Source organism: Sceloporus occidentalis, unplaced genomic scaffold, assembly GCF_023333645.1.
Source record: "Sceloporus occidentalis isolate IW3139 unplaced genomic scaffold, rSceOcc1.0.p SCAF_2, whole genome shotgun sequence".
In the NCBI taxonomy this organism is placed as follows: Eukaryota; Metazoa; Chordata; class Lepidosauria; order Squamata; family Phrynosomatidae; genus Sceloporus; species Sceloporus occidentalis.
The window spans coordinates 99,974,639-99,997,288 of record NW_028316982.1 but is presented as its reverse complement, the minus strand read 5'-3'; the positions used below and the strand labels follow the sequence as shown (position 1 = coordinate 99,997,288).

The following is a 22,650-nucleotide window of genomic DNA, read 5'->3' as shown; positions in this document are numbered from 1 at the left end:
AATATTACCGAGCAAAGATAGCCAAGAGCCACCTAAGCTGGCACTAGGTGAGTGGGAGCTGTACTGAATCAAATCTGCATGCAGCCTAGGGATACTAGATAGTACTTAATACCTAAATTTGTGGCTGTGGGGGAGGTTTCAATGTGGCATTATTTGGTTCCTCCCTCATCTCAGATCTTCTCCATTCCTTTTTGGCTTTTCTGCTGACTCTACTAGCAAACTGGTAGTAGAGAGCAGCCAGCAGAAGAGGGGTTTATCGACTGTAGGGGCTTATGCCTATTTCTAACCTGCAGTGGTGAACATATGAATTTAGATTACAGTATTAGATCATGTCCCTAGAAATTTTTTATTATTATTTATTTTTAGAATCATGGAATCATAGAGTTGGAAGGGGCCACAAGGGCCATCCAGTCCAACCTCCTGCCATGCAGGAAATCCAAATTGAGATCCAAATAGAGCTTTACTATGTATTGTCAACTACTGCAATAAGTGGAGCTAATGCCAAATTTATAATGGCCTGTTCTTGCACAATCTTGTCAATGCTGTCCAACTGTGAAACAAAATATGGTGCTTAATTTATTATGCAAGTTGTTGTTATTCTGTTCTCCTGCATATAAGGAAACAGATATATGATTGCAAGCTGAGAGACAGGCTACTGAAATTACTACTTGTTTGTGTTTGTCTGTGTCGGGGGGAATGAGGGGGAAGTGGAAACAAAATTCAAAATGTTATGTCAAAAAGTGTGTTTTCAGTCAATCTATGAGAATTTAGAAGTTATTGTTCTACTGACCAGAACAATAGTACATGCTATATAGACAGACAGCGTCCACATTTCTAGGACAATGTTTAGCATTATTTCCTCAGATCTTAACCTCATCATATTACCTCTATGAAAAACAAATATATATATTTGACCTCAGGAGTAGTGACCCCTTGCAACACGACCACAAGGAAAGGAAAAACAGACGAAGGACTTTGTGTTGGGTTTCCACCCTGAATTGTCAAGCCTACCAGTATGGGTGCAGGGGAGAATCCCCACCCAAAACATTTTGATTTCTTCCATTTGCCATAATTGGGGACCAGTGTGCTGTTGGAGCAATGTGGGTTTGAATCCTCACACAGGCACCAAGGCCCGTTACAGATGGGCCTGAAAATACGGACTGGGTCCGTATTAGGGTTAGAAAGGGGCGTCACTTCCTGATGCCCATAACCCTAATACGGACCCAGTCTGTACAAAATGGTGGCGGCCATTCCACACGGCCACTGCCATCTTGACGTAGCTGACGCACTGCGTCCGCATGTCGCACCCCAGAAATGACGCCGCGAGTGTGCGCTTCGGTACTTGTGGCGTCTCTTCCGAGGTACAAGAAGGAGTATGATTTTCACTCTCCTTCTTTGCAGCGTCCGGGAACCGCGTTGTTTGGCTGCTGCGGTTCCCGGATGCTGCAACCGGTGGCGGCAGCAGACCGCCGCTTTTCGGCGGTCTGTAACCCACCCAAGTTTACAAGGTGAGTCTGGGCCCGCTATTATCTTTCAGTCAAAACTATCACATAGAGCACAACATGGGAACATGGGGAAGATGCCACCAACAATAGCAGGGTATTATACGTTGTTAAAACAGTTGAGGCTCTTACATAATCATAAAAGGCTTGCTGCAGTGTAAAACTGAAACAAATTATAATAGCTTTCAGAACAGCCTAATGGAGGTGGAGCCTCATGGTGACTACCCTCAAATGCAGTAAGGTGCTCTACAGACTTCCCCAAAGGAGCAGCATCGCCCCTTTCCTCACCAGATCAGGGCTGTGGCAACTACACGCTATGGCCCCGATCCAGCATTTTTCCAGCCCTAAAAAAGAATGGCAAAATGCTGCTCCTTTTGAAGCCAGAAAAAGGATGCCTTTGCCACCACTTCAGCACTTTCCGGTGCTCCTTCTGGCATGTATCATCTGAATGCCACACCAAAGGAGTGCCATAATGCTGTCTGCCATGTGGCCGGTCATGCAGCATGACGACAGCTTGGGGGTGGAATTGGGGCGTGTCATGTGGCCATGCCCCCACTCTGCCCTGAGGCTGGCATTAAACGTTCAGCCCCTAAATCCCCAGAAAGTCACAGTCAGGATGTACATTCCTCTGTGACATGTTACTTGTTGAGGCAAAACTATTTTATCTTATCTTTTCCTCAGCATGTACAGCAAGACCTAGCCAGTTATCTCTTGTAGAAATTTATTTTATTTATCAGGTATTTCACCAAGATCTCCTTCTGTCAACCTCTGCATTCCCTTTCTAAAGTTTCATTTGTTATGGGGTGCTATTTTTATTTATGCATATGCATTTAAGCAAAGTAAAGTATAAGTTTCAGCTACTACCATGCTGCATTACCTTAACAAGTAGATCAGTGAGTTTCTCTTCCCCACTATACACTGTACCGGATACTTTGCCATCTTTCCAACGTACATCACCTGAAAACATTGGCACAAAAAGCTCTGGTTAGTATCCATCATGATTAAAATCACTGGGCAAATCAGAACTGTAATCCATTTTTCATAATATCAGTGACAATGACTGGGCAGCTTGTAATGCTGCCATTTTCAAAATGGAACATATATTATTTCACTAGACTCAAGGTGGAGTGTGGAGGTTTTATAGCAGGGGTGGACAACATGGCCCAGCTCACTACGGATGTTTTGTGGGTATAAAAGTGGCAATCAGACCTGCCACAGTTGCCCAGCTCAGCTTATATTAGTAAACAGTCTGGACAAGAAGTAAACAGCCAGGGCCTTATCAAAAAGATCAACTGATTATTTGTTTGTTTGTTTGTTTGTTGAAGTTGGGCTTTTTTGTAAATGGGCTTTTTCAAGCTGGGCTTGTGTGTGTGTGTGTGTGTGTGTCTGTGTGTGTCTATACATGCACTTTTTAAATAAAAAAAATATTGCCAATGAAGACAATTATGGGGCTGATGTAAAAGTCAGTGGCCCTGATTTCTTAAATATAATTAACCAAGCAATATGGTTAATATAGTCAACCAAGCAATGTTTAACTATTGTTGTAACTCACATGAAGAACTCATGATGCAGAAGGAAAAGATTGGGATGGAGACAGACATGATTCTGCAGCACATGCAGTCCAACTTACTAATTGCTGTTATGGAAGCAGCAGAATCACTTTCCATGGATACCAAAAACATCCATGGATGTGAAAACAGTATAGGCTGGGTTGGAAAATCATGAAAAGGTAACCAGCATTTACATCCAGAAGTCTGCAAAACAAACAAGTACTCCCTTCTCAGCTTAGTGCAGAGCAGATTTCTAAAAGATTGTTAACACAATTTAATATCACTATTACAAAAAAAGCAGGCTTTTCTTTTCTTTTTCTCCTCCTACACTTATCATTTCTTTAATTCTGGAACAGAGGCATAATCGTCCTCAGAATATTAAATTTTATTCACTTTCACACTACATAGTTATAGCACTTTGATATTATAGAATATTTAGATTTATAGTTTCCTGTGTGCCAGGAGTATTTTCTGCTAGAGGGCCCTAGTGCCTTGCCAAACTACAGATCTCAAGATTCCATAGGATGTAGTCATGGCAATTGATTGCTATAATTATATAGTGTAAGGATGCCTTAGGAAGAAAGGGTGGTATTGATAACTTACAATTATTTGCTAATAAGTATTAGTCAACCTGCCCACTTTCTCTGGACTCTTACATCAACAGTCATGGGACTGATTATGAAAGTCATTTACATGTGGTAATGCACATGCAAATCCATTACCCATAGCATTGTATTCTTTCATCATCTTCAACACTTCTGGCTGACTCAAGCCTTTTGCTGGCAAGGTTTTGATATAGTCCTTTTTGTCTTGCAAGAATGACAAACCAGAAGCCATATCATTCACAGTCTTGTTCATTTGTTTTTGGATCTATAAAGACAAAAAAGCAATGCATGGCACCGTTAATATAATTATTACTCACTCTGTGTATTTTCACTTTCAGTTTATCGAATGCTGCCATTTACAAACCCATCCACTCAAGCCAAGCTGAGCAAGTTTTGAATCTGATTGAGATGAGATGTTAAATTTCATTTTGACAGCAAACTAATTATTGCATATATTTCAAGTCTTTTATTTGCCACCACCACCCAGAGGGGAGAATCATGCCCATTTGCTCATGGCTATCATCAAGATTATATTGCAGGCATATGAAGAAGTAGACTGTGGCTTATGGACTAGCATGGTCTATTCTGCCATTTATCTGTCAGTCTAAAAGTTGCCACAGGGCTTTCTTTCTTTCTTTCTTTCTTTTTGTAAGACCTTGGGTACATCTAGACTGTAGAAATAATGCAGTTTGACACCACTTTAACTGTCATGGCTCCATTCTACAGAACCCTGGGATTTGTAGCTTTTTGAGGCACCAGCATGCTTTGGCAGAAAAGGTTAAAGACCTTGTAAAACCACAAATCCCAGGACTCCAAAAATGGAGCCACAGCAATTAAAGTGGTGTCAAACTGCATTACAGTCGGCCCTTCTTATACACGGATTTTTTATACACGGATTTAAGCATACACGGTTTGAAAATGTTCCAAAAAAGTATAAATTTACCTTGATGTTCCATTTTTTATTAGGGACACCATTTTGCTATGTCATTATACTTAATGGGACGTGAGCATACACGGATTTTGTTATACACGGGGGATCTTGGAACCAAACCCCAGCGTATAACAAGGATCCACTGTATTTCTACGGTGTAGTTTTACACCATGCTTTACAATTTTCAGGAATGTTGCACCTTTCATCTGCTCTCTCTAATATGAATGAGAAAATGCAGTAAGATGAAGTCAAACATAATTCACGGCTGATTAGGAAGATAACAGCTAAATGAACTGTTGCAACACTTCTAGCTCTACAAAAACATGCACTCAACAACTGCAAATTTATAAGGTAACAGCTTTTTTGGACCTTTCTTAGTTAAACAGCATTCATTAATCCATAATGTTTCATGCAATTCTTCATTTGGAAATAAAAGATTATTAAAGATTGTTCAACATTTATTGCATTTGGGCAATCATTTGTTAGTAAGCTTCAATATAAATAAGCTGCTCTGGCTATGCCCACAATCCCTTTGATCAAACAATCAAACCAGGGAAGTCCTTAATTAACCATAATTCCTCCATTTCATCTGATCCAGGGAATATGGTTACCAACTCTAAAATAAGCAGTATACTGAATCAGCTTCAAAATGTGGTTTAATAGCCTGTCTTCTTCAGACATATTAACCATGTTTTTCCAGTACAAACAAAACAAAAAACTATGATTAATTAGAAGTTTCACAATTTGGTTGTAAATATTGCAAACAGATAAGTGAAGAGCTGGCATATATGGTCAAAAGGTATCCTTGTGCAAACTGAGCCAAGTAAAACCTAGTCTAGGTTCAATAGTCAATATAAAAACTCTTCTCTGTTGTCTTCCAGCCAAGATCTTCAAACACAGATACATCAAGTACCTAGTCATCTTATTTATGGTATTTATACCCCACCCTTCAGCCCTAAAGGCTATCAGAGTGGCTTACAAATTATTATTTTAATTAAATTATTTTTAATCTTGAATGTAGATCTATGGCTATTTGTATATTTTCTCATTAGACTGAGCTGCCTTGGAGAAAATGGCCATAGACTATGACATTTTTCTTGCAAACTCAAAATTAATTGTCCAAAAATCTCATTATATCTACATCATTCAAGAGAGATCAAACTGTCATATAAGAGAAATATTTTTCTATCAGTCTTCCCACATGGCCTTCCAAAAGGTTCCTGTATCAACCTCCAAGAAGGGTACCTTCTACCGTGGTTGTCACTTCAGCTTCTTTTCTTCTGCAAGGATACAGACCTTTCTCAGAAAGAGATGAATAAGTAGCTTACTGGGTTTGAGACAGTTCTAAATTTATATTTAAAACTTTTATTTAAAATGGAATGTTTTTGTATTTGTACATTTTTAAAACGTCTTTCATTTATTTGAGAATTGACAGAAAGCTATAAAGAGCAATCAATATCTTAATTTTTCTACCACCAAGCTAACAAGGACAAATGTCTTCATGTTCAAAAACTTACTTCAGTACCAATGATAGGCAGTTTGCGTATAAATCTGAAGAACCATTGTTTAAATCGTGATGTTAAACCTAGGAAAGAAATTTTTTTTAGAAAAATTGTATCATATCACACTTAATAGCACTGAAGTATCTCAGACTGCCAAGAAAAGAAAGGAATGAGAAAGACAGTTGGACAGAGGCTTCCCTTTACCTACAAGAGAACAGCTAAAAGTTCTCTCTCATGAGGCTATTTCATGGTTCTCATAAACCCACCTAGCACGCCCCAAAAGTGAGCCACACACATAAAGTGTTCCAACCCTGTAACGCTTCCCATCGTTTTTCATGAAAAGCACATCTCCCTCACATTTCACAAGAGAAAGTCAAAGGACTAAGAAACTAAAATCCCAGACACCCAGTCATCTTGGCTGCTAGGAATCTTCTTCTGAGAACCATACATAGTCACATTGATCCCAAACACATATGCATGTATGTCCTAGATTCTTGCGGGCAATGTATGGACAGTACAGTACATGGGCGAAGGAACTACACTGGCCCAGGCAAAACCATGGGGGGGGGGGGTTTACAGCTCAAATTCTAAAGCTGCACAGAAGCTAAATGAGGTTTGGTCCATGTTCTAATTCAGTGGTTCCCAAACTGTGCTATTTAAGCTCAGGACTGAAGAGGAGGAGGAGCACACATGCCCTTGCAGGCTGCTCTGTCCCAGGATTCCTCTCCAGGGAAAAAGCCTGAGATAGAGAAGGTGGAGAGCATGTATGCTCTTGCAAGCTGCCCTATCCTGGGCTTTCTCCCTGGAAAGGAATCCTAGAACAGAGCAGCCTGCAAGGACATGTATGCATTCCCCCTCCCCCTCCTCCTCTGGCCATGGGCTTTCTCTCTGGAGAGGAAGCCCAGGACAGAGGAAGAGGAGGAGTGTGCACACTCCCTTGCAGCCTGCTCTGGTCCCATGAGGAGCAGGAGGAGCACTGTGGCAACACCTAGAGGGCCAGTGTGTCCTCCCCCCCAAGCATGCTACTAGCCCACTTCCAAACATGGCGACACCGGGCATGGGGACATCACTGCTCCTTTCTAACCATCAATAAGTCTATGGTGCATTTCCAAGCATCACTTTATCAACATAAGAACCGGTAGAATACTTTTTGAAATGAGAAACACATGACATTCAACCTCTTGTATGAATATATACAGGCACACCTGTTATGGCCTCACTATCAAATACCGTATACAGTAGAGTCTCGATTATCTGACATAAGCAGGAGGGCTGATAGTCGGATAGCCGAAAATGTTAGATAATCCGGAGGATCCAAGAAAAGCCTTGAAATCACTATGAATTACAAACATATTGAAGTTTTATTGCAATAACAGTAAAAGTAACATTGCAGTAACGTTACAGTAACAACATTTTTTGTTTGGGGGCGTGGAAATGCCTACAGCCACACCCCCAAGCAGATAATCGGTCGGATAATCTGGAATGTCAGATGACTGAAGGACGGATAATCAAGACTCTACTGTATACCCATCTAAAAGTTGATCAATTTATGCCCAAAAATTGACCCCAAAATCATAAGTCAATTTATTTACAGGTCAGTATGGTAATGTGATAGCAGCTCTTTCAGATTTCCCCATGCAGTCAGGAGAGAAGTTTCTTTATCTTTTGAGCCAAGCAGAAAGAATCCTGCATGGTTAATTGCTTTTAAACAAACAAACAAGAGTCCCTCTCCTACCTGTGTCTGGGGAGTGAAGGATAAAATGAAAGCTGAAACAAAAAGCCTTAATTAAAAAGCCTCTTGCCGTGGGCACACACATACACACTGAAGGAGCCTCCAAAATTTTACTCTCGACTTATCCATGGGTCATGGCAAAATCCATAATTTTGGCCCACAAACCTGCCCTCGACTTATACATGAGGTTGACTTATAGTCAAGTATATACCGTATGTATTAATTCTGTTATTTAGTTTCAAACAAGTAGCTATTTTTATAAAGACCCAGAAACCCAGTCTGAAGAACATAATCAGAACACCATTAAATTACACAAAAGCATTCTGCAGTTTGCCATTCTTTATATCAGACATTTGTGACACTTACTTTCTTGTTGGAAGAGGAATGCATGTAGCCAAACAAGCAAGAGAGTAGCTGCAGCTGTTGATGCTATCAACTGCCAGGGCTCAATCCCAGCACACTTTTCATTCACATTATTTCTTGTCTTGTTCAAATACTGCAGGAAGATTTCTTTGTATGTAGTAAGAGCATCCTAGGAAAGAGAACAGATGAATCTTGAGAAATAAAACAAGGGCAAAGCAGAGCAAGAGTTCTTTACTAGTTGCATTTATTTATTAGAAGTCTCTCTCATGCTAAAGACAAACCTGTGTTTCTCCAGATGTCCTGGGACTCCGCAACCCACCAGGTCCCACCAGCATAGCCAATGGTGAGGAATTATGGGAACAACAGTAGGTCAACAGGGGGGAAGATCACTCACTTTCTGGTCATGCATCTTGCAAGAAGAATGATCTAGTCTACTGATGACTAGTGAGGTTATCTCCTATCCCAATCCCAAACCAACCTTGAGCATAAATGGGAGGTAGAGAGCTCATCCACCCACTCAGTGCCTAAGATGTTTGTCCATAAAAGCAGTAATTATACTAAAATGGAAGGAGAACAGAAACTGGCAAGTTTGCAGGTGTAAGAGACCTTTTCTGTCCCAGAAGAACAGACATCTTACATTAACTATGTTGTTACCGAGCAGAAAAGATCTAGTTATTTGGAAAAAATAAACCTTATCTAATTAGTAATTATCAGGCAAAGGCACCTAGAGAGACAATATGCTATTCTCTCCTGCTCAGATTATTAAAGGACTAGGAAAAAAGTGTTTGATAACCACCAAAAACAAATTAAGAGTTAAATATAAATACAAACAATGTTATTTAAAAGAGGCTTATAAACATCATGTTCTTCAACTGAAACACAGTCTGTACGTACACCTCTTTAAATGGAGAGTACTGTCCTGGGACATATAGCTAACAACTGATCTGAGACCATGACCATGTTCTGCTGCAATCATGAACATGTTTACTAAACCATGGTTTTTGCCTTAGCAACAATATGCCGCTTTAACCATGAAGTGCCCCATAGATAGGCTTGCCATATCCCGCCTGTGGGCGGGGCTTTCCCGGTTTTGGGCGGGTCCGCACGGTCCCGCCCTGGGTTGGCCCCGCCCCCGGGCTTTGTTGCAAAGTGTGCAACAGCAGTGGCGGGGGAAAGAGAGAGAGGCCTTTGTAGGCCTCTCTTCTTTGGCGGGGGGGCTTCCCTCCCCTCTTTGGCTCCGCTGGAGCCAAGGGAGGGAAAGAAGCCTCACCTGCCGAGGCCAGACTTCTTTCCCCGCCTGAGCTCCGCCGGCAAAAACGGAGCCCAGGCGGGGGGAAAAAAAGCCTCCCTGAGGGGAGGATTCCTTCTCCGCCTGGGCTCCGTCCTTGGTGAGAACGGAGCCCAAGCGGAGAAGGAATCCTCCCCTCAGCGAGGATTCTTTTCTCCCGGGCTCCGTTGGCAAAAATGGAGCCCAGGGGGAAAAGAAAGCCTCCCTGGGGGCGGATTCCTTCTCCGCCTGGGCTGCGTCCAACGGAGCCCAAGCGGAGAAGGAATCCTCCCCTCAGCGAGGCTCTTTTTCAAATGTAGGACCAAAAAAAAAAGGTCCTATATTTGAAAATTTTGTCCTACATTTGTCCCGGTTTGGAGGTCCGGACTAATGGCAACCCTACCCATAGACAACTAAGAATATCACAGTTTGTTAGCTTTATTTCAGGTCTGTTCCTCTCCTACTCTTTTTGTCAGCTCTTGTTTCAGGGCAGTCAACTTGGGAAGTCAGGAACAAATTAAAGTTCTGAGTTTAGACATAAGAAGAAGCCATAGTTAAAAGCCAGAATCTGTGAAGTGACAACAATGACTTCAGATTTAAAACTGCAGTCAAAAACTGGTCTATCTTCCACCGAAATAAGTCTCTCATTTTCCAGAGTTGTATCCCATGTGTGTGTGTCCCATGTTTTGTTTCTCAGACCTGTTCTTCAACTTCCAACCTAATCAAACTTGCTCAAAGAAAGCTTCTCTGCCAAGGTGTGGTGTTAGGCTTTAATTGAGACCTGCACTTCTATGTACTGCAGCATACACTGAGCAATATTATCCTTATTATGGAACTCCACGCCTGAATGCTATTTACAGTTCAGTCTCCACAACTGGAGTAACAATGTTTGACAGCTGACAACACAGCAACACAGTCAGCCTGTAATGAGCAACAGACCCAGAAGGAAGTCATTTTATTTGGGGGAAGAATAACAGTTTTGAATTGTTAGACAAATTGGTGACAGTGAGGGAATTCTTCCTAACATTAATTAATAAAATAACTAGACAAGCTTTTTAATATCACACTCTTCTTTAAAGGTTACTCACAGAGTTGCATTTACATCCACATTACCAAACTCTGACTAAACAACATTATATAACCTGACTTGGTTATATGGTGGAAATAATCTAGTATGACACCACTTTATATGCCATGGCTCAATGCTATGGAAATCTTAGAACAGTAGTTTTGTAAAACATTTAGCCTTCTTTGTCAGAGAGCTTGGTGCCCCAACAAACTACAATTCCCAAAATTTCATAGCACTAAAACACAGCAGTTAAAACTGTATTATTTCTACAGTGTGGATGTAGCCTTAATCTCATGAAGGCAGAGAAACAACCATTAAAACACAAACAGAAAGCATTATATTTTTTAAAATGAGGAGGATCAGCAGATTTATTTTTACATTTACTGGTATTTATGGTATCTAAAGTTTGGGTTACATTTAAATTTTAATTTCAATCTTTTTTAAAAAATGTTTTTGAAAGTCCCTTTAGACTCACGGCTCTATTTCTGCCAAATAGGGCTCTCTTTATAAGTTCAGCAAATGATTATATTGTGTGTGTATTTAATGAGAATGCATACTATAATTTTCCTCTCCTTGCATGGCTTTGTCACTTGTTTTAGTACCAAAAAAGATTTTATGATGTAATTTGAATCTTAAAAATAAATAAAGCTGAACACTAATTTTGATTGATGAATCAAGGCAGTGGTATTAATGAGGACAGTAGGTCAGTAGGAGAGGACATGTATGGGATGCAAAAGATTCCTGGTTCAATTGCCACCATCTCCCAGTAGAGCTGAAAACACTCCTGTCAGAAGCCTTAGGGAGCTGCTGTCATCTTCTAGACAATTCTGAGTTAGATGGACCCATGATATGACTTGGTATAATACAGCTCTCTGTGCATACTTATCATTCTCTAAAGCCTAAATACCCTAAGAGCACAGATCCCATCTGATCTTGGAAGCTAAGCAGGGCCAAGTTTAGTACTTGAATGGGAGATCACCAATGAATAACAGTTGTTTGGGCTATATTTCAGAGGAAGGAACGGGCAATATGACTTCAGAGTATTCCTTGCCTAAGAAAACCCTAGGAAATTCATAGTCACCATAAATTCACAGCAACCTGAAGACATATACAGTCGGCCCTCCATATCCACGTATTCAAGAATCCATGGCTTGAAAATATTCCATATATATTCCAAAAAGCAAACCTTAATTTTGCCATTTTATATAAGGGACACCATTTTACTCTGCCATTATATTTAATGAGACTTGAACATTCAAGCCAATTGATACCAAGGGCCCACTGTACACACAAGATCAGCCTTAAGCAGGTGACTAATAAATCCCTATTTATCTTTGAATAATCTAAGAAGAGGGGTCACGTTCTCTCTCGCTCTCTCTCTCTTTTTAACAGAAGATCAAAGTTCAGCAAGAACTACTTAATCTCCTGTTTATCAGGATGCTTATACTGATCTAATGATTAAAGCAAGCTAAGCCTGCATCTTGAACCATGCTACAAAAGATAACAACTTCAGCCTTGCAATCGTGATCCCTGATATGTCTGGTATATTTTATTGCTGTTTCTCCTTATTGTACATTGCACAATGAAACTGCTGATTACATGGAGAAACAGACAAGGCAATTTTATCTGCCCCAGTATAGCTGCCTGAATTATCTCCCTGTGCACTCCAACCAGTAATCAAAAGTTAAGGTCAGTATAACAGCAGTTCTCCAAGAAAGGCAACAAGAGCTGATGTTGTTCTCCATCTTGTAAGGCAGGAAGAAAAGGTATTGTTCATCAATCAGTAATACAGAACCAATTGTCTTGGACATTGGAGAATTAACTATGCATGCATTTAGCGAATGTGGTTCTAAGTTCCCAGACATACTGTGTGGTCTTGGGCGTATCTCTTAACTGTGAAAATCCACAAAACAGCAATAACTTTATTGGGCCAAACAAAAAGCACAAAATACGTGATACAAAGTTTTGAAACTTCACTGTCTTCTTCATCAGGCAAAGATGTTAAAAATCAAACAGGAGAAAGAGAAGGGAATAATAACTGTCCAACTTCACAAGGTTATTGTGAGAATACTGTAATATTGCCAATTGTTTCTCTGTATTTTAGCTAAACAGTGGCTTTTTGTCCAGAGTACAGGATACACACACACACACACAAACACACAGATAAGGAAATGCTGCAGCATATCCACTTCTTTTAGAGCAATCCACAGCTTTTCATGATCAACTCAGTTAAAAGCTTTGCTATGATCTATAAAACACAGGCCAATTTTCTTCAGAAATTCTATCTGTACCAGCACTCTTTGCATGAGAGACTAATGTGATGGTCTGCTACTTTTTTGGTGTTTTCTTTTTCTTTTTTAATCTAGCAGCCTTCTTGAACCAACTGGCCCTTTGGAACAATGCTGAGGCTATCCCATAAAAGTGCACAGGAGATACCTGGTGATCTCTCACTAGAACCCAAAATGATTAAACTAGGGCTATTGTACTTTGACATATCATAAGAAAATTTGAATCAATGGAAAATATAACAATTTCAGGAACACAGCAGCAAAAGAGGAAGACCACATTACAGCTGGACTGATTCAATAAAGAAAGCCACAGCCATGAGTTTACAGAACTGAGCAGGGCTATTAATTACAGTATCTTTTGGAAGTCTCTCATCCATAAGTCGAAGACAACTGGGTGGCACACATGCTCAAAAGAAAGACCAGCAAGGAAGTCACTAAAATGACAACGTTCAAAGCAACTAGCCTGACTTCTTCCCCAGCAGACACTGACAAATATTTCAGGAATTTTATGTAGATTTATATGCAAATAAACTTGATAAAAGCCTACTTTCATAAGCCAATGTATGCTCAGTTATTATATCCTGAATATAAACTCTCTCTCAAATGCTCTGCATCAGAAACTGTATTTACAGCAGCCATGAAGAGACTGAAACCTGGAAGGTCATCTAGGAGGATGACTCCACCAGCAATTCCAATAGGTTCCTGGGCATGTGTTAATTTGCATCTTAAACCAATCTTTAATGGCATATCAAATGAAAGGGAGCTCCATAAAAGGTGGCAAATAGCACAGATGATGTTGATCCTCAAGCCTGACATTTCATTCTCCACAAAGTTAGTGTAAATCTTTGTTTGGGCTAACATACCTCCACACAACCAAAGAAAAAGGACCGAAGTTGGAATTCTGAAATCTGGCAAGGAAGGAAGAGACTTAGGTTGCAATCTTTCCCACTGTCATGCTAAGCATCTTATGCTAAGGGATTTATTTATGTTTAAATACAAGGGAACACTTTATTATGTGACTTTAACCTGCAGTCTCTACACATGCAGCCAAAATACTGTAGTGAGACCATTTTAAGTGAAAACTAGATCCCTGTAGATAAAGTGTATGATTCACACTACATAGTTTAACTGTCATGGAATCTGAAGTTTGCTGCGAAACTTGCGAATTCTCTACATGGACTATAGGTCGGCTGTGTTCATTAGAACTCTGTCTGGGGGGAAAATCTGAGTATCACTCCAAACTAAAAATCCCAGTTCCATGGAAAGGAACTATAACAGTTAAAATGGCTTCAAACCACCATCACTGTAGATCTACGCAAAGTTCTAGCCATAGCCATTTACTTGCTTTATTCCTGTGTATAAAGGACTTTAGCATGTATTGGCCTACTATAGGGAAAATGAACTTAAACTGGTCAGACAGGTAGAGTGTGCTGTGAAAAAATGTTGTGAACATGTAATTTTAAGAACAAAGCATATGGTATGTCAACTGTCAAGGATTCTGTGTGCTTTGTGTATGCTTCTGGGCCTAAAAGGCAGGCTTAAATATGCCTGAATAAGCTAAGCAATTATGCAAATTGCGAGAGCTCAAAAGAAAGTGCCTGAAATCAGGAGAAGCCACATAAAAGCTGGTGCACATATGGATTAGAACACTAAAAATTAAAAGAACTGGGAATGTGGACTAATTAGAAAGTAGATCTCAGCAATGTATATCTAAACTGGGGTGGGGGAGGAAGGACATATTCTAAATATTACTCCAAAGTGGTTCCTACGGACATCAACACTACACAGAACTACAAATTTACTTGAAGATTTTTGTCAACTCAAGTTTGAGTACACTATTGACTACTGAACAGTTACTCTGGGTCTAATACAGATAGGAAAAGCCATACGTGGAAGGATGTTTCCAGATGTGCACCAATAAAGGTGCAAATCTGGATTTACATCACAATGTTGACCCTGGCCTCACTGAATGTTCTTTTGAATATGCATGGTTGCCCATGACTATAGCTGCATCTATCCCTGTTCACTTAAAGTTTGTTCTTCATATATAGGCATTTTCTTTTAATTAAAATAGAAAATAACAGTTCTTTTTCCATGATGGGCATGAACTTATGTGTACTTGCCACTTGTTGCTGTGTGCCTTCAAGTCATTTCCAACTTATGATAACCCTAAAGCTAACTTATCATGGGGTATTCTTGACAAGATTTGTGCCACTGACTTCCCCGATGCTGAGTGTGTGTGACGTATCCAAGGTCACCCAGTGGATTTCATGGCTAAACTGGGACTCAAACCCTGGTGACCATTTTCTGCAAGAACTGTCTATGCTGGAAAATGTGCTCTCTCGTATAACAAATGAATAGGTTCATTATGACAGGTGAGGATGATGTAGCACTGCTAAAGCAAGAAAGGAGAGGCGCAGGTCCAAATCTTCAGTCAGCCATCATTTCTCAACCAAACCTACTCACAAGGTTGTTCTTCCATGTAACTCACCTTGACTTCCCTGGAACAAAGACTAGACTTCCCTGGAACAAAGTGTCTAGAGCAAGGGAAGTAATAGTGCCACTCTATACGGCCTTAGTCAGGCCTCACCTGAAATACTGTGTCCAGTTCTGGGCATCACAATTCGAAAAGGATGTTGACAAACTGGAGCATGTCCAGAGGAGGGCAACCAAAATGGTGAAGGGTCTGGAAACCATGCCTTATGAGGAAATACTTAGAGAGCTGGGAAAAGGGTGTCACACTGAAGATGGAGCAAGCTTGTTTTCTGCTGTTCCAGAGACTAGAACACAGAACAATGGATGCAAGCTATAGGAAAAGATCCAGCTAAACATTAGGAGGAACTTCCTGACAGTAAGGGCTGTTCAACAGTGGAACACGCTCCCTCAGAGAGAAGTGGAGTCTCCTTCTTTGGAGGTCTTTAAGCAGAGGCTGGATGGCCATCTGTCGGGTATGCTTTGATTGAGAGTTCCTGCATGACAGGGGTTGAACTGGATATCCTTGTGGTCTCTTCCAACTCTATGATTCTATGAATATAAATGGAATAAATGACAAATACATTTTCCTCACATACATTTTAATGGGCTGTTGCAGCTGTAAACACAAGCAACCCTGAAGCATTTGGGATCAATTAACACTGTAAATCTGGCCAACACACAAATTGCCTCACCATCATCCATAAGTACTGACAAGAACTTAAGCATCTGAGAACAGTATGTACTGTAAGTACACTCTGCAATGCTATCTGCAATTCTGGCAAATGTTTTTGGGAGCCATCTGCAATTACACAGAAAAATGTATTTGTATGCTGCCAAATTCACACAATGTATTTCTTCCTATCTTTCTGGAGATTCTTTTTAAAGTAGAAAACACCCTCTTATTCCCATCCATCTCTTGCCACACACAAGACAACAGACCATTTTCTGTCCACACAAAGTTCAGTTGCAACTATCATCTCATCAGTCCTTCAAAACTTTTCAACCGAGGTTTTAAAATTTGTGAAGCCAACCAGTGTGAGACTAAATCAAGAAATTCCCCAGAAACGCTCTCAAAAGAGATGTGTTTAAAGCATGACAAGGAGGGCAGGGGCAGGCATGTTACTCTGTTGTAAAAACAGCAAAGAGACTTTGGGCACCTTAATGGGCACCTTAAAGACCAACTCATTTAACTTGGCAATAAAGCCTCTGAGGGAGTGCAGCGGATCAAAAATCGTATACTTTTTTCTGCCCTGGCCCCTTTTCACCTCCCTGTTTTGTCTAGTTTCTCACCTCCTTGTTTTATCTGCCGGTAGTGGCACAATTTTATTTTACCCGCCTTCCCTAACTTTTCTATGCAGTGCTTTGCAATACAAAACAGGGCCACAGATTTCACCACTTCCCATGTCTAGATGACTTCCTATTTGGTGGTTGGGAGGGAGTGAAAGGAGGGGAAGGTGCAGAGAGAAAATAAAACATAAACAAAAAAGGGGTAAGAACAGGGACAAGAAAACATAAAAGATCAGAGTTAGAGTGTGTGTGTGTGAGAGAGAGATATAGAGAGAGAGACCTCAAATCTCGGAGACCAGTATTTTATAGGGAGATAAATAAAACCTCTGTATGTGCATATGTGTGTGTGTAAAATATGGAGCGTAGGACAACAAACCACTGAATAAATCACTACCATTGTGACCCCCACAAAGCAAGGGTAAAGCAAGAGAAGAAAGTTCAGACCCTAAGACAAGCTGAGCTTTTCTCCTGACACAGATGGACTGACCTAACTGGAAATCCCCAATGAGAACAGGGAAACATGGGAGGCATTAACCACCACAATCACACCACTTGTCACATGAATGATCACAACCTCATCTGGAAAGAGCTGCTGCTTCTTTGCTGTAAAAATGGTTTTCATCTGTTCTGACAGGGCTCATACCATCACAGTGTGTGTGTGTGTGTGTGTACCCTAAGGTCACCTGCTGACTTACGGAGACTCCATGAATTTCATAGGGTTCTGCTATTCAAGGAATCCTCAGGGGCAGGGTGACCAGGAGTCCTCACCGCAAAGGAGGACAAGGCACCGCAAAATTTAAGGCATTCAAGAAAAATGTAGTGCATGGCCAAATAAAAGCTCAAAACAGTCTAGAAATATAAATTCACACTTCTGAGTCATGCTCAAAATGGAGGATGTTTTGAAATTCCTCCTGGACAGAAGGCTGGAATGTAAGGCATGTCCTGAAAAAGGAGGACACCTGGTTACCAGGTTCAGAGGTAACTTCTTCTGAAATATAGCCTACAGCACCCAGTATTCCCTGGCAGTCTCCCATCCAAGCCCCAAGAGCTTCCAAAAAGATATGGGATCAGGAGGCTTATTTAGTGATGCCTTCTTTATCCCCCTTCCAACACCAATGTTGCCTTTACAATAGCAAGGCCTTCTCTGTCCTCGAAATCTTCCATGCCCAGGTGTGCACACACTGCACTCACCATCACTCCTTACTCAACAGATCTGTGCAGGGAAAGGCAGACAAGCAAATTTAAGTTCCTTGAGGACAGTGGTCAAGGGATGTGCCTTCTGAACAAAGGAGTTTAACACACAGGACAATAAATGCCTAAATCCTGTGCAGAAACAGGATTTAAATCCTGGAAAAATCCCACAAAAGTGGCATCGTTTTCAGACTCATGGAGCATTAATGTGAAAATAACCAGCACAGAATGTGGACAAAACTGGCCGCTTTTTACTTTCGGGATTTTGTCCACTTTCTGTGTGGGTTAATGCTGGATTAATGCTCAATGCTCCCCCCCCCCCCCGATGTTGTGTGAAAACTATCCTGCTTCTGAGGATTTGTCCACTTTCTGTGCGCGTTAATGCGCAATATCATGTGAAAACGACCCCGCTTTTGCAGGACTTTCCCGTTTTAAATCCCGTTTCTGCGTGGGATAAACCCCATTTAATGAACTCTAAAGTTGGAGCAACTGGGGCTTCTTAAGACAAAAACAGTGAATGGTCTGGGAACTAAAAAGCCCTATGAGGAGCAGCTTAGGGAGCTGGGTATGTTTAGCTTGGAGAAGATTAAAGGGTGATATAATAGCCCTGTTTAAATATTTGAAAAGATGCCATACTGAAGAAGAAGGTCCAAAACACACTGCAGAAATAATCTGGTTTAAGACCACTTTAACTGTCCTGGCTCAGTGCTAGGGAATCCTGGGAACTGTAGTTTATTTTGACACCAGAGCTCTCTGACAGAGAAGGCTGAATGTCTCACGAAACTACACCTCCTAGAATTTCCTAGCACTGACCCAAGGCAGTGAAAGCATTCTCAAACTGGATTATTTCTGCAGTGTGTTTTGGACCAGAGTCAGCCTAGCATAGGGATGTTGAGTCCTGGACTATGACTCTGGAGTCCAAGGTTTGAATCCCCACTGAGCCATGAAGCCCTTGGGCAAGTCACTCTCTCTCAGCCTCAGAGAATGGCAATGGCAATGGCAAACCCCCTCTGAAGAAACTGACCAAGAAGGTCTGGAACGACTTGAAGGCAAACAACAGCAACATATAATAGAGGAGGATGGAGCAAACTTGTTTTCTGCTGCTCCAAAGCGATGGATTCAAAGTAGAGGAAAAGAAATCCCACCTCAACCTTAGCAGGAGCTAAGGACAGTGGAATAGGCTGCCTTGGAGAGTGGTGGAGTCTCCATCTTTAGAGGTCTTTAAGCAGAGTCTGGATGCCCATATCTCTTGGGGTTCCTGCATGGCCCTTGGGGGATCTCTTCCAACTCCAGGATACATAGCACCTTTCCTAAGAGGGGCCACCAGCATCTATAGTGGTTTGAGCCCTGGACTACGACTCTGGAGACCAGGGTTCGAATCCTGGCTTGGCCATGGGACACCAATGGCTGACATCGGGCCAGTCACACTCTCTCAGCCTCAACCCCCTATGAACAAATCTGGCCAAGGAGCTCCCTTCGCACTTGGCGAGCTTGGACCAGTCACACTGTCTCAGCCTCAGAGGATGTCCCTCTGAAGAAACTGGCCAAGAAAACCCTATTAGGATGGAGACAGGAGACTGAGGCTGCATCCACGCTGGAGAGATAACCCGGTTTGGCAGCGCTTTAACTGCATCAATGGCTCTTTGCTATGGAATTCTGGGAGTTGGAGTTTGTTGTGGGTGCTCCGCTCTGGGCCCCACAATAAACTCCAACTCCCAGAATTCCATAGCAAAGAGCCAGGCAAAGAGTCAAAGCGTGGCCAAACCGGGTTATCTCTCCAGTGTGGATCCTGGCTTGCCTTCAAAGAAGTATTTTGTCTTCCCTCAGGGGAATATCGGGGAATGGCGCTCACCATGGCTCTGCGAAGCCTCTCTAGTCCTCCTCCTCCTCCTGAGAGCGGCCTGTGGCTTTCTCCAGGCGGCCTTCCTTGTTTGTTTGGGCCGGACCAGGCGAAGGGGAGGCCGGCAAAGGTTCCGCCCCATTCACGCTGGAGGGGCTGGAAGGAAGGAGGAGGGAGAGGCCTACGCTGCTTAGGGCGACCTCAGTTGCGCTCTCTCTGGCGCCGGCTGAGATTGCGGCCTGGTCTGGGCAGGAACCGAGGAGAGTCGAGTAGACGGACTCAGGCCTCGGGAGGCCTCCAAGGCCTGACTGCCTTGGCAGCGCCCTCAGCCTAGAGGTCTCCCCCTTGGACTGGCCTCTAGCCTCAGGCCGCCCTCAGAGGGACCACGTTATTTATGTTTATGTTTATTTATTTACTTTATTTATTTACTTTGTTTGAGGTGGGTTCTAAGCGCAAAGGAGGACGAAATGTGTGGCAAAATGTGTGACACACTCAAGACAAAAAATGGAGGACGTTGTGCCACCAAAAGCGCTAAAAACACTCCCACAAAGACAAATCCATGCTTCTTTTTTAGTCAGAATGGAGGCTAATTTGGAATTCCTCACAGGGCGAACTGATGTGTGTCCTAAGCACAAAGGAGGACGAGGCACTACAAAATGTGTGACGCGGCTCAGGACAAAAAGTTGAGGACGTTACAACATATAAAAGCCAAAAAACACTCCTTGAATCTGTGCGTTTTAGTCAAAACGGAGGACATTCTGGGATTCCTGCTCAGAGTGACCAAATGTGTCCTAAGCACAAAGGAAGATGACACACCACAAAATGTATGGCATTCAAGACAAAAATGGGGGATGCTACAACACCTAAAAGCCAAAAACACTCCTAGGAGTTTACCACACAGGAGGCTAAGGGCCCGAACAGACAAGTCAAAATGAAGCTTCTTCAGGTCACTTTGGAGGTACGCTGTTTAAATGATGCATGCATCCTAAGAGGCCGGAAGCCGCACCAAAGCCATGCTCCATAGGTCTGGAGTGCAGCTTTGGCACAGCTTCTGGCCTCTGAAGATGCGTGTGTCATTTAAATAGTATACCTCCAAAGTGACCCGAAGCAGCTTTATTTTGGCCTGTCTGTTGAGGCCCTAAGTGCCCAAATCCCATGCAGAAATTGGATTTAAATTCTGGGAATATCCTGCAAAAGCAGGATCGTTTTCAGATACATTGGGGGCATTGAGCATTAATCCAACATTAACCCACACAGAAGGTGGACAAAATCGGCCGCTTTTTACTTTCAGGATTTTGTGTCTGAAAACGATGCCATTTTTGCGGGATTTGTCCACTTTCTGTACGGGTTAATTTCAGATTAATGCTCATTGCATCTGAAAACAATCCTGCTTTTGTGGATTTAAATCCCGTTTCTGCATGGGATTTAGCCGATTCCCTCCCATGTTATAAACTCCCTAGAAAGATAAATTCATTCTTAGTCAAAATAGAGGACATTTTGGAATTCCTCCTCAGGGTGAGCAGATGTCCTATCCACAAAGGAGGACGAGGCACTACAAAATGTTTGACATTCAAAACAAAAATGGAGGACTTTACAACATATAAAAGCTAAAAACACTCCTAGAAAGATAAAGCCATTTTCCTAGTCAAAATGGAAGACATTTTGGAATTCCTCCTAGAAAGGAGGCTGAAATGTAGGTGCAAAAGGAGGTCTCCTGGTTACTTCCTCCTTTTCTAGAGCACTTCAACCTTCTGTTCCAGGAGGAATTTCAAAATGTTGTCCATTTTGAGTAGGAAATAGGGCTTCATCATTCTAGATGTGTTTTTAGCTTTTATATGGTCGCCCTTGTGGCGCACCTCCATTTTGGTTCAATCCTATTTTAAATGTGAACGCAAAGTGGAGTAAATTGAAATGGGCAGATTTGATCAAAGTGAATGGTATGAACATCTGTTCGGTGCTAAATCGCTTCATCAGTTTGTCTCAAAAAGTGGTTTATTATGTAGTGTGAATGTAGGGTTGCCATACTGCTGGACCTCCAAACCGGGAAAATGTAGGACAAAATTTTCAAATGTAGGACACACAAAAATGTGTCCTACATTTGAAAATTTTGTCCTACATTTTCCCTCGCGATCGCAGCGGGGAGCGGAGGCCAAGTGGCGAGGGAAAGCCTCCACTTAAGGAGGTTTTCCCTCCCCGCCTGGGCCCCGGGCCTCGCCGCGATCGGAGGCCAGGATCGGGGCCTCGTCTCCTTCCTGGCCCCCGCAGGGACCAGGAAGGAGGCGAGGAGACCGCCGGCGATCGCCAGGGCTTCGTCTCATTCCTGGCCCCTGCAGGGACCAGGAAGGAGGCGAGGAGGCTGCAGGGAGGCGGGGAGGTTGGCGCGGCTGCGCCCAAGAGGCACTGCCTCCCTGCAGCCTCCTCTGCCCCAGGCCTCGCTGCCCTCTTCCTCCGCGCGGCCATGCGCGGTGGAGGAGGAGGAGGGCAGTGAGGCCCCGAGGGTTGCCTAGCAACCCCGCTGCAACAGGGCTTTTCCCAGTTTTTGAAGGCACCCGTGCCGGGACCGGACAGGTGCCGCCAAAACCGGGAAAAACCCGGTTGCAGCCAGGTTATGGCAACCCTATGTGAATGAGGCCAAAACTGAATAGTTTGGGAAGGTGAGGATCAAACAGCTCCCACAGTCCCTTAGAAATCTCTTAAATATTACCCCTGCACTCCTTTGCTCCTTTTAAGGTTTACCCAGGTTTATTATCTTTATATAGCATTTCTCAAATATGGCATTATTTTTCTCCAGTCAAATAGAAAAGGGGAAAGTGATTCACACTGTAACAAGGTAATTTGTTTTGTTTTGTTTTTGTTTGCGTCTTTCCAGACTTGGGTTTGAAGCCTATCATTTACTGCAACTGACCCCATGGCATCCTCATCACATTCCATTCGCTAAACCACATTTCACCATAATATTGCCAATGGGATAATGTTCTCCACCATCTCTGGGGTGGAGAGGCAGGCTGATTTAAGAGGGTTGGGATACAATTCTGTCCTCCAACAGGG

At 42.3% G+C, this 22,650-nt stretch overlaps 2 protein-coding genes across 2 annotated transcripts in view; one reads left to right on the top strand and one right to left on the bottom strand.

Annotated features, from left to right (window-relative positions):
• Positions 1–22,533, bottom strand: part of LOC149318771 (sphingosine-1-phosphate lyase 1-like) — a 55,574-nt gene extending 33,041 nt beyond the window's left edge. The window contains exons 1-6 of the mRNA XM_089508354.1: positions 22,508–22,533; positions 15,301–15,346; positions 8,189–8,354; positions 6,106–6,173; positions 3,775–3,922; positions 2,380–2,459 (exon numbers count right to left, since the gene is read on the bottom strand). Coding sequence (XP_089364480.1) covers positions 2,380–2,459; positions 3,775–3,922; positions 6,106–6,173; positions 8,189–8,354; positions 15,301–15,346; positions 22,508–22,533 — 534 coding nt within the window. The remainder of the gene's footprint in view (positions 1–2,379; positions 2,460–3,774; positions 3,923–6,105; positions 6,174–8,188; positions 8,355–15,300; positions 15,347–22,507) is intronic.
• TBATA (thymus, brain and testes associated) overlaps positions 22,252–22,650 on the top strand; it is a 35,695-nt gene continuing 35,296 nt past the window's right edge. Inside the window, exon 1 of the mRNA XM_089510432.1 lies at positions 22,252–22,432. The gene's annotated coding sequence lies outside the window, so the exon portion shown is untranslated. The remainder of the gene's footprint in view (positions 22,433–22,650) is intronic.